This window comes from Podarcis pityusensis, assembly GCF_964106645.2.
Source record: "Podarcis pityusensis genome assembly, chromosome: 2".
In the NCBI taxonomy this organism is placed as follows: domain Eukaryota; kingdom Metazoa; phylum Chordata; class Lepidosauria; order Squamata; family Lacertidae; genus Podarcis; species Podarcis pityusensis.
In genome coordinates this window covers 95,375,670-95,388,440 of record NC_138029.1, presented here as the reverse complement: position 1 = coordinate 95,388,440, position 12,771 = coordinate 95,375,670, and the positions used below count along the sequence as shown (strand labels likewise).

Sequence of the window (12,771 nt, the reverse complement as noted above, 5' to 3'; positions counted from 1 at the left end):
TGAAATGACAGAGATAACTCTGTCAAGTCAAGTTCCTTAACTCACTTCCCTTTCAGTCAATAGTAACTGATAAACAAAAATACAGGAGAATAGTTGTCCTTGACATGTTTCTAGTTCCATAGAAAGACAAGGGGACCTGTGAATAACCCAGTGCAGCAAGAAAAGGATGTGCAGGAAGAAGCTGTTGCTGGTATAGGCAGGAGACTATCGCTGGGGTAACAGCCTTAGACTCTTAACTGTGTAAATGGTTAGATAAGTCATGTTGGAGTTTGGTACATATATTGCAGTGGTATGCAGAAAGAAATAGTCTGGTAAGATTGCTGGTTGGTCGGATAAAGAAAAAGTAAGATTTATTATGTAAACAAACAAAGCCATTCTACATATAGGTTTTATTTGTGGCCAGGAAGCAGCCAAGAAGTTAACAGTAGCACATGCTAACACATATTGATTAAACTTGGGGAGAAGCAGGAAGGAAGTAAAGCCTGAAAGGAAGTGATTTACATAACCAGCAAGTAGTTACTCAAAGAGTAATGTGTTACTCAAAGAGAAGGAATCAGTGAGGCAGAAGAACGGGTTGCTTTTCTGTCTATCACCACCACCACCACCACCTCCCGTTCAGGTAAAATTTTGCAAGCATTGTTGCTTTATTCCCAACAAAGCCTTAGTGAATCTCATTGTGACCTGCTTTGTGAGCATCTGTGGGTAATTAATCACTCATTACTTTTTTTGTATGTGAAATTAATATGGAACAATAATTTCCTAGCATAGAACTCAAACATCAGTCCCAAAACACTAAGTTGCAGAAAGTGCGGTTGATTGTATGCATGCATACATTTTCCTTCCTGTGTAACATTTGTTGTTCTCTGGGACTTGCTGACTGCCTTCGATCACACATTCTCTCTGGGGTGTAGGTTGGCAGGCATATTAATATACAGCCCATTTTAAACAGGGGGCCCTCAAGGGAACCACGTTTTCTCGGTGGCGGAGAGTTATTTGATTTAGGTAGATGTTTAATGCGGTATTCCTTCTTTTCCTCTTGAGGTTCATTTTGTATTCTCCGCATACTTTTACATAAAACCATAATGGATTATTTAAACACTGTTTGTTTTGGGCAACATTTTCAGAAGAAAAATGTTAGAAAAAGTAAAAAAACCCGAGGGGAGAAGGCACATTTCCCACCCACCCTTATCCATATTCCTTCAACCCACTTCTTACCCCCCAGGTCAGTTCAAACTGCCTCTGTACCACATTTTATTCTTTCCAAAATTGACTTGCTGCATCAGTCCAAAGGCAAATGCTGCAATAGACAGTACACATATAATGGACTTCATGTAGGGCTGGCCCGTCCATGAGGCTGACTGAGGTAACAGCCTCAGGCAGCAGAATCCAAGGGGCACCTCTGTGGGCATGACCCCCACCACCAGTGGAGAAGTGATGAGAAGTAGCTGTGGCAGTTTCCAGGTTCCAGGGAGATCTGGTGATAGCCCTATGCAATCTCATGGGCTCTTGCAAGATCTCACCAGAACCTGGAAGCCTCAGCCACAGAGCCCCAATAGGGGAGGCTTTGGCAGGGTTGGCAGTGCATGGCACATGCGCAGGGCAGAACCTTCATGTTTTGCCTCAGGCGGCGAAATGGGGTGGGCTGTCCCGATTGCATGTCTTGGTGGTATATGGGGTTGGAGAGGAAACCTAGCTGCTGTTCCTTCTGCCTTATAGAAGAAAAAAGTGTGGAGAATCTTTGCTTTGCACAGAAAGATGGGGCAGATTCTGGCTTTGGTAGCCCTGTTGCCTTCGGTAGCCTTGCTGGGTTTGCATAGTCCCAGGCAGAATTTGCCAGGTGTTCCTGGGCAGCAATGCTATTTTTCCAAAAGAGTACCGGAACTCACCCTGAATACCTCGCTTATTCTCTTATAATGGCAATGGCAACCACCGGAGGGATACTGGAACTGAGTTCCGGTGAGTTCCAGATGAAAAAAAAAGCTCTGCTGGGTAGCAATCTCATGAGTATTGCGAGTAGCTGCCCTTCTAGAGTGTGATCTGGCCTTCCAATGACATACGCATCAATAGACACCACCAAACAGAGCACCTCTTCCTTTGGGGAGAGTTCACCCTCATCCAGAACAAGCATATTGCTCCCAGGAGCCTCCCATCCACAAGTCTTCCATCTTGCCAGGATTCAGATTCAGCTTACTGATCCTCACGTGGTCCATCAAGGCAACTAGTCTGGATCTTGCACAGTCACATCACAGACGTAACAGAGAAATAGAACTCGGTATACTCAGTGTGCTGGTAATACATTGCTTGCTGCATCATTTAGGTGCGACTTTGTACAAAGACTATGACAGGCTGTTTGATTTCATTCCACCAGCACACAAGTTTGGGGCGTATGGCTTGCCTTTGATGTGCTTCTTTTGGCTCCAAAATATAGCAGGGGTTCCACTGACTACAGGGAAACCTGAGCACCTGTGGAAGGCTCCCTGCTCTCCTCTCCTCCCCACCGCACCCCCATTTTGGCCATATCGCAACCCAATACTATGACACACTGTGTGGCAACGTTTGATAAGTGCTGCTGCAGAGGAGCTTGAATAAATCAATTGTGATGTGTGCGCAAACATAATCAGAGCCCGAGCTCTGGAAAGTGTGAGATCACTGTGTGCATTCACGATAACAGTGTGGTGCTTGGCAACATTCTGCTGGCAGATTTCAATGGGGATGCAAGGTGCTTGGCAACCCACCACCTCAATAAAAGTGGAAAGAGCAACAAGTCACACTAGGTGATGCTTTGGAGCATAAATTTTGCCCTGCGAGCCATTCAGCTCCACAACAGTGGGATACCCAAGTCAAGCAAAGGGGTTCTTCTGGCAGGGAAGACAAAAGCGTTGCTTAAGCATAGCAGTCCTCCCAACAAAAAATAGAAATACCATTTTTTAAAAAAGTATTTAAAATCCCACAACACTTTACTATTAAACTGGTTTTCAAAAAAAACAACAACTGCACATTTGTTGAAGATTAAGATGCAAAACCTACAATGAAATGAGCGTTTTTTTAATGCAGCTTCTCCTCAACCTTGTGAATGTTTAATGCTCATTTTACAGTATTGGGAAATAAAAGAGAAAACTCCAGTAATTATACGGTACCTGCATAATTGAAGCCAATTATGAAGGCAAAGGCACCGACCGCTGAGCTACTTAACCAAGAGAATCTATTCCTTTTAATTATCAAAATGTTCCCAGAGCCAAAAGGGAGGGGGGATCCGCTCTGGGACTGGGTAGCTAAACATGCCGTTTCATTGACCATAAAGCTGCACAGCAGTTTCTGTGACTCTTTCCCAAATTTCACGCTCACCATATCCACAGTCCTTTCTAGGGCTTACATAAATCAGGCACTCTAAAGGCTGGAGCAGATTTCAAGGTCAGATTTAAATACTTTAGCTCAGGATTTACTACACAAATGGGGTGTTTAAACAGGTCTAGCTTGGAGAGAGAGAGAGAAACAGAGATCAAGTAAAACCTGAGTTCATACTGCCCCAGATTATGTTATGGTAGAAAGTACAGGAAGATATCAGAATGGATATTCAAAATTTAATATTCAAAGCAGCATATGAACAAGTATTTTTATTATATATGGCACTTATTAATATACTTTTCTTCAAATAAAGGCAAGCACATGTTTCTATGCACCTCCAAGGTACAGATGATCTGATTTAATTGTATTTGTTAAATAACCGATTGATTGATTGATTGATTGATTGATTACATCATCCCTAGGAGTCTCTGGGGCTACTGAATGGTCTGCCCTCTATGGGCAGATATGGGGTTATGTTCAGTGGCTCTACCTCCTGTGCTACCTCCCACACTATTCCAAAGTGTCTTCCAACATAGGAACCAGATTTGGGGCAACATCAGGAACTACTGGGGGCAAGGACATGAAAGTGCAAAATTGTCTTAGGAACATAGGAAGCTGCCTTATACTGAATCAGACTATTGTTCCATGAGCTCAGTACTGAACACACTAGCAGCCCTCCAGGATTTCTGGTGGGGTGGGGGATTCCCAGCCCTATTTGGAGAAGCTAGAGATTGAACCTGAGACTTTCTGCGAAGAAGACGCTCTACCACTGAACTGCAATCCTTCTCCAGTCTGCTGAGGGACATCTCCACTCAATCAGAGAACCTTTCATTAGTGCAAGAGACGCAGATAGAACTCAGAGTATGGAGTATGTAGAGAAGAGTTTGACTGGTGTCGCTGCTATATACATTGAGACCTTGCTCAAGCATTGGTAGTGTCTCTTCGTAGGGAGCAGGTGGCACTGTGGTCTAAACCACTGAGCCTCTTCGGCTTGCTGATCAGAAGGTCGGCAGTTCGAATCTGTGCAACAGAGTGAGCTCCCACTGCTCAGTCCCAGCTTCTGTCAACCTAGCAGTTTGAAAGCATAGCAGTGCAAGTTCATAAATAGGTACTGCTGCAGTGGGAAGGTAAATGGCGTTTCCATGTGCTCTGACTTCTGTCATGGTGTTCCGTTGTGCCAGAAGCGGTTGAGTCATGCTGACCAATTGACCCGGAAAACTGTCTGCGGACAAACGCTGGCTCTCTTGGCCTATAGAGCAAGATGAGCACCATACCCCATAGTCACCTTTGACTGGACTTATCCGTCCAGGAGTCCTTTACCTTTAGTTATTACCTTTAGTGTCTCCCCTTTCCTTTGTATAACTAAAAGGCTACTCAGCATTCCTTTTCTCCCATCATCAAAGTTGTCAGCCATTTGTAAAAAAAAAAAAAAAAAAAAAAAATCGTTCCTCAAATAGCACATATAAGAAGAAATGATGAGAACCAACAAAGTGATTATAAAAAAATCTGAGCATCTGAACCTTAATACTTCTAAGATCATTTTTGCATCTGATCTGCCACTGCCACTACTGCCACCAGGAATAGAATCAAAATAGGATTTGACATCCTACATGTCCTTCATTTCAGAAAGCAAAAGCTTTTGTTGTTTTAGTGCTCTAAACTTGTCAAAATGACATCTCAATTCTAGCCTCATTGCAGCTGAATGACACCTGGCTCTCTCTCTCTCTGTATGTATATATGAACGAAATGAGCTGCAACTTGAATCTTCGTGAAGCGAATGGCCTTTTCCCTCCCTCCTCACTAACACATCTTGCTTTATCAGAGGGCTGGCACCTTACCTGTGAGAGCATGTGCTGTGAAATGATATTTCTCCCTCAGATGGCTCCCTTCCACCAAGTGTCGGTGTAGCACTGCTACTAACTTCCAGATGGACTCAGTGTTCTACAACGGATAGCAAAATGCGGGCTGCCTCTGAGAATAGTGGCTTTCAGACTTTTGCGACTACATGCGCGTCTTTTATCTACCAGATGATGAGCCAGATTGGACCTCAGCAAGCAAACCTTTTGGAAGATGACCCAAATTGCATCGTATTATCATTGCCGGGCAATTTTCCTGCACGGTCAGGATGTATCATGGAGTATAATTTCAGCACTCATGAAAAGAGAGAGTACATTACCGTGTTCCTGCCATTATCCCCTGTAGGGCTCTCAAGGAGGTTCATGCACATTTGCTTGATTTCTATCAATTCATTCACACTTAGTCTAATGGGACGAGCTTGTCACATCCACAGCTCAGTTAGAAATGGGGCATCCCTCCCACCGTACCAGTTTTGACACTTCTCTTGCTTGTAGTATGAATGAAAGAAGACGTGTCGGCAAGATTACTTGGCTATAGATGCTGCTAAATTCTGTTAAAGGGTATTCTGTTGCTTTGACTTGAGAACTAGCAAGTATGGAATAACTGCAACATGCAGTTTATGGGAAAATTCCAGTCACTGCTAAGCACTTTTAAGAGCGGTTGGTTTTTAATGTGCTTAACTTCATTTTGATCACTTCCATAATGTGTAGCCTTAATAGTTACTTGCCAGAGAAAGGTGCAGATGAGTTGCAGTTCACATTGCTCTGAATGAATAGGCCCTGAATTGTTTGTCATGAGTACCTTGCCTCCTACAGTCAAAGACAAGGTTTACTGTACTTGAATTGATACTAGTAATTTTTAAAAAATGCCGGTTTTCAAACAGTTTCCTTAAACCTTCAGAAGCGTAATTTTAAATCTTTGCTGAAATATAGACATGTTAGGCTCCTTGTGGTAGAGGAGATAAAACCACAACACCTTTATATGTCCCAAAGACTCCAATCCCCAGGCAAAACATCCTGCAAAGGTGGAGTGCCACTTGCTAATGGCTTACAAGCTAAGTTCATTCCCTTTCTTTTTGCTTTGTTCCTGCTGTTTTTTTATTCTTTTACTGTGGCTTAATTACACAACGAGCTGATGGAAGTGCAACAATTTCTCATCCGTTTCAACTTGCCTGGAATGTAAGGGAAAAGTGCCCTGAAACAACCTCAATCTGCTGGGGAAGAAGAAAAAAAAAGATATAATCTTGCAGGTTGATGTTTGCAGGGATCTCTGATGGGAGGCATGGAGATTTGTGACTCCTTTTCCAACATTAGGACAACGAAATGTGATCAGTCCTGGCAATGCTGATTCTTGCTTAAGTAATTTCACTGTTATCTTCTCTTGTGTTTGTTAAGACTCTGTTGGAAATGTGGAATGGGATGGAGCAGTATAAAATTGCAGCCTGCACACAATTTGGTTATTCTGAAGCAGATGAGATTTGCATTGTCTCTGTAAGGCATTAGAGCAGTCAGACTGTAAACTTTATCAGCAGGAGCCAGGGACGTTCCACATTTTTGAGGCAGCCATAATCCTACTCTGCTTGGCACTGCTATTGATATCCAGCACTGTTATTTCTGCCAGCCCAGCGCATCTTAGGTGTGCGTCTGGTGATCTGTAAAAGTCCAATGGCAAAACCAGTGTCAAATGATTCAGCACCACATGCATAGCAGAATGTGTACTTGTTCTTCACACAGAAAGAAAATTGTTTCAGGATTCCTAGGTAAGCGGCATTTCTACACATGCATCCCTCCTGAAACTGCCTCTGGATAATTTTTCAGATTCAGAATGCATGGCTGCATTATTTTTCCACATAAAGTTGGTTATCTTACATTGTGAATCATAAGACCGCACAGTCATGGGAAAGCTAGACAGGTAGCAATTAATACAGAGAATGCCAGATATAAAGTTCATAGGTGCTGCTCAGTGACTTCTGAAAGTGTTTCTTTTCCATTATGTTAGGTATTCCTAAATTCCCCAAGGAGAAGATTGACCCGATAGATGTAGAATATGGAGATGCAATGGTCTTGCACTGCAACCCTCCCAAGGGGATCCCACCGCTGCACATTTATTGGATGAACATTGGTGAGAACCATTTCATTCCTCTTTGCACCATTTAAAAATCAAATCTCTCTTTGAAAGATTTCTCCCAATAACTTGAACTTAATTAAAACTGAAACTGTTCAGATGCCTCTTTGGTGTGCAAAAGTATGCAAAAATGAACTGCAGAAGTGTACAAATAACGGTTTAGAAAATGCTGAAAAGTTGTAAGGGAATTATATAAATGGTTAGTATATGTCAGCATGAAAGAAAACACGATGAAAGGATAAGAAGGTATTAATAGCCCTGCTAGGCCAGACCAAAGCCATACCTAGTCCTGTATCCTGTTTACATTCTTATGGGAAGCTCACACAGCAGCAAATTATTCCTTTCTTACGTGCGATTCCCAGCGACTGGCATTCAGATGTGTATTGCCTCTGATACCGGAGGTAATACAGACATCATGAGTTTTGTAGCCATTGCTAGCCTAGTCAGAGTTAGTGGACCTGAAGCTTCTTGACATAATGTTATATCTTCATGTGGCAGGGCGGATGAAAGTGAAAGAGAAAAGAGAGGAATGGCTACTGGTTAGATTCCAAATTCAGCGCTGAAATGAAACCTATCGAAAGCAGAAACAGCCAGCACAGCTGACCTCCTGGCACCAGCATCCCTGTGCCATATTGGGAGTGGGGAGGCGGGGAAATGTTGCCATGGTGTGAATGTGCTGGTGGAAGCACCAGATTGGCTCCTCAAAGCTTTCTTCCTGCCGCCTTGCCCTTCTCTCTCAGTGTCACCAGTACCTGGGTGCCAGATGCAGGCTACCACCTCGCTGCACCAGTGGCTCCTAATCTAATGTTTCCAGAGAGGCCCATGTTGTGGCTGTCCATGGGCCTGTGACCTGTATTCAGTTGTTAGTGTCTTCCTTTCCCTCTGTTCTCTCAAGCTACCTTGACAGAGAGACAGAAGCCAGGGTGCTTTAGGGAGGACAGATTTTTCCCCTCTGCCCAGTCTACAGCTCCCATCTTGCCATCTGCATCAGGTAAAGGCCTGTCAGGGAGCAGACATGCTTCAGTCTTGGTCTCACTTTCCTAGAGTGAAGTGAATGATCAGACTGCCTCAACGAGAAGAGGATCTCTTGCTTGTGCACTGAGACCTCCACCTCACCCACTGTCCAAAAAGAAAAAGAAAATGTGGAAGGAAGCAGAAATTGGCAACTTGAGGTTGTGGTTTCCTCAGTAAGATGAATGATACCAGTTACCATTTGCCTGCCAAGGCCTACTGAAGCCTTCCCCTGTCTGGTATGCTCCAGCTGTTTTTGGACTAAAAATGCAGTCAAAACCAGCTAGCTTGGCTGGGATGATGGGAGTTTACGCCCAATTCAGCTGGAGGGTAACTGGATAGGCACGACTGTCCTATTGGTTTGGAAGAACTTGATCCAAGGGAATTACACCTCCAGAACATGACCTTGGAATCTCATTTGCTGTGACAGTTACCGCCTCTTGATAAAAAATATTTAGAATTCTTTGGCTATCAAAACAGCAAATTAAAAATGGAATCACATTATGGAATGCAGGCTATAAGTGTGCATTCTGTGTGACAGGAGCGAGGGGCTTCTTGACAGCCATGACGTCTGTAATGTAGGCCTTTGTAATATTAATAGTTGTGCTGGTCTGAACGATTAAAATCATGCAGTCTTCATGGCAGTTGCTATATTGTCTCTGCAGAATATTTATGCAGAAGGCAGTTTACATTTGGTGGGTGTGTACTGGTACAGGAATTTGTCCTGCTTATAAGATGGTGGCCTTTTTTGTCTTGTAAAAAAACATGGTGAATATCGAAATATACTTTCAGACCTCATGACTCTTTAACATCAAAGAATTATTCCCTTACCTGGGATCAAGTACTTTGACAGAACAGTGAGCTGCCACCTTTTTTCTTTTCTTTTCTTTCTGTGGAGTGGGGGGGGGAGTGGAAGATCATTATCATACTGTATCATCATTATATTATTATTATTATTTTTCCTTCTTAGACTTGCAACACATCCCACAAGATGAAAGGGTCTCTATGAGTCTTAAGGGGGATCTTTTCTTTGCAAATGTGGATGAAAATGACAGCCGGAGTGATTATTGCTGCTTTGCTGCATTTCCGAGGCTGAGGACTATTGTGCAGAAAATGCCAATGACACTGACAGTTACACGTTGTAAGTCTGGGGGTTCAGTTCCCCCCTTTTTTCTTTCATTCTTCCACCTCTCTCCTCCACCTGCCTTAATGTCTATCCCAAAACCTACTCCTCTGAGAATTCTTACATGTGACGTGTGTCTCTAATGTGATTATTCCTAACAAAAATATATGCCAATGTATATTTGTTCCTGCACTGTTGTCCTTGTTATGAGAGCCAGGCCCCACTCATAAAAAGATCCGCAGCTGTTGGCCCTACAAAGCACTTCTGTTGTTTTGCTGAATATGCTGAACTGATCCAGGAGACATTCCTTAGGGCACTTGCCAGCTGCATACCTGCACATCCTCCATTGTTTGCTCAAACAAAAACAAGAAAACACACATTTCGGCTTACAAAATAGGGCCTAGTCAAAATCACAAAGATCAGCTAGCAAAACAATTTTTGCAAATTATGGTTTGGCGCTACAGCAGCAGCCTGTGGAGGAAAGGCTGTCGTCGACAGCTTGCAGTGCCATTACAGAAAGTTGCTCTCTAGCGATGGGCGAATTTGTCAGTTTTAATTTCTCTCGGTTTCTCTTTTCGTTTTCCAAATCTTTAGTCCGGTTTGTTACATTTCCATATCGCTTTGCTAATTTCAAAAATGTTGTTACGAAAATTCCTCAGCACTTTGGTGGGCATTTCTCCTAATATGCAATTTTGCCCCAAGTGTGAATTTCAATGGGTAGCTGCATTTCAGTTTTCATGTTTCTTCGGGAAGTGAGAATTAAGGAGGTTTGCATTAAAATGTGTCACAGGCAGAATTTCTCCCCCTTCTCTGTTGCTACCAAATGGGGCCTTTTTCAGAGTCTGAAGACTTGAAGGACTGAAGATTCATTTGAAGCTCATCTTGCTTCTCTACTCTTCTTAGAATTGTATCATTTGTAAATGTTGACATGGTCTCCTCTGTATCTGAGGCCTTTGAAGATGGTCTACAAAAGAGATTTCTACTATATAGAAAAGCTGTGGCTTAAATGCTGCTGGGGAATACTTAGTCATCTCCACAGAGATGTTTATTGTGTTCAGTCCCTGACTAACGTGCTCTATGCTATGTACAATCAGTATCTGTTGCCAGCATTAGCAGGGCAGTGCTATATTAGGGCACTGGTGCAATGCATTATGGCATTATGCTAGTGAAACACTTCAATTCCATTCGGCATTCTTACTTGCTGTTGGAACAGTTTGTAGGTTTGGCCATAAATGGCTTGATTCTGCAGTCATATTTTAGCAATATGCTGCAAATAATTCCCTGTATATCAGAATAGCTGACCTGTTTTGAACATGACTCAGAAGCATGGGCTCCTGGAGGAGCAGTAAGAGCCTAAATTGATCCCTTTTGACTTTTAAAATGTGCTCAGGTATGTTCTTGTGGAACTCCCCCATCTCCATCAGAAAAATGCCGTGAAGAATGAGCCATCATATGAGTGGAAAAGGCTTTCCACCCATGGAGGATAGAAGTAATTGGTTTGTCTTAATACTTTGACTTTGTAAATAGACTTTGTGAATAGTGTGCCATTTCAGAATTGAATAACATCCTGATGCATTTTTTAAAAGCAATGTTCAGCTATCTGCTTTTGTGTTTTATTGCTGAATAGTTCAGGTTTACCCTTACATTTTTCACTGTTGTCAATCTTACTTTCCTCAAATCTGCCGAGATTGGGAAAATCTTAAATAACACAAGGAGTTACCATAGACAGCATGCAGGCAATCTGGCTTGTGCTCATGTGGAAAGTACATGAATGTAAAATAGAAACAAAATTGTTAGGGGATCCAATTGTATTAAATTATCTAAACTGGATATGTGAAGAATCACTCTAGACAATTTGTATTTAACAACAGCAACAACTAAACCACCCCTTTGCTTCCCTAAACCTTCCTGAGATGTTTTACTTGAGCAGATACCTTAAAATTTACCTTAAGAAATTGTTTTAGGCCAAATCAGCAGACGTCGTAAGTGAAATGAAGCTAAATTAAACTATCTTTCCTGATGTAACAAATCAGGAAGAATGTTCAGCTGTGTAGGGAGACAGCCATTAGCCATCTCCATGGCTGATGCTCGATGTTCTCCAAAATCACAGTATCACTGTGCTATATATGGGTGCAGCCTGGTTCCAGAAACATTTCTCCATGCATTTTTGGACATGTGGTTGGCCACGAAGGGGAGAGAAACTATGTTAACTATCCTGAATCTTGTCCTTTCAGGAGGGATACTGTTGATGTTTTCTAAATGGCCGACTTAATTTTACAACACAGGTTAACTTAAAATGTTTTGAATTTGACATCTTTCCCAGCATTTACATTGTTTAAACATCAGTTCATTATCACTGTGCATGCTTGCATTACATGTTTAATAATTATATTTGATTTTTTAAAAAAGAGAGAATACTATGGTCACACAATCCTGGGATATATCTAGTGGCTTCGAATCCAGGTTTTATTTTTTTTATTATTTTTACTCAAATGACATTGCATTCCCTCTCACTCCATGTGGAGAATTTGAAAAACTGCTAAACGTGCAGCATGATTAGGGTGAATATTTTGGAGAGTGGGGTAGGATGAAGAGAAAACCCAACAGGCAAATGCATTTGCAACACTGTTTGATTGCTTCCATCAGATCTTCAATAAATTTCATCACCATTCATGTTTCCATTTGGTTTCCATTTTTGTTTATTTCAGCAAAACATACTAATGATTCCAGTTCACCTAGTGCTGCCAAGGGTAAGTTGTCACTATTTAGCATTTGCACCCGCAATATCTATAATATGGATTCGAATGAAATAAAAGAATTTATCCAGCTGAAATAAGAGTTCCTACAAAGGTCCAGTGTTCATGTTATTTTACTTTTCAGAATATAAAATAATGGTATATATTTTGGTTCTCAAACCTTCATACTAAGTAAGTAAAAGGGTGATATAACAGTCTGCAATTCAGCATGAAACTGTTTTGTTTTGTTTTAGCCTATGATTGTTTACCTACTTACCTGGGAGCAAGCCCCATCATACACTTGTTTCTGAGTAGACATGTAAAGAATCCTGCAGCTGCTTCTTTATAAATTGCAAGTCATGAAACACCCTTCCTCCAAGGCATACATGGTTCTCCCACTGCCCCCGGCCAGTTTTTCCCCCTGACAGCAACCTGTGAGGTAGGATTTGGCTGTGATACAGTGAGAGGACCAGTTTCATGGCTGGGTGGGGATTTCAACCTGCTTTCCCCCAGTCATAGTCCAGCATGCTAATCACTGCACCACACTTAACTCCAATATCCAGTAGCCTTGTTGCT

The 12,771-nt window shown here is 42.1% G+C and overlaps 1 protein-coding gene and 1 long non-coding RNA gene across 7 annotated transcripts in view; both read left to right on the top strand.

The window, feature by feature from the left end:
- The window catches only part of LOC308471680, a 591,928-nt gene that overhangs the window by 514,087 nt on the left and 65,070 nt on the right, over positions 1 to 12,771 (top strand). The window lies entirely within an intron of this gene.
- Positions 1 to 12,771, top strand: part of CHL1 (cell adhesion molecule L1 like) — a 203,485-nt gene that overhangs the window by 125,644 nt on the left and 65,070 nt on the right. For 5 of the 6 annotated variants that reach the window (XM_080995639.1, XM_080995641.1, XM_080995644.1 and 2 more), the window contains 3 exons: positions 7,201 to 7,323; positions 9,308 to 9,478; positions 12,169 to 12,210. In XM_080995639.1, the coding sequence (XP_080851765.1) occupies positions 7,201 to 7,323; positions 9,308 to 9,478; positions 12,169 to 12,210 (336 nt within the window). The remainder of the gene's footprint in view (positions 1 to 7,200; positions 7,324 to 9,307; positions 9,479 to 12,168; positions 12,211 to 12,771) is intronic. The other variant, XM_080995642.1, reaches the window with a different exon arrangement.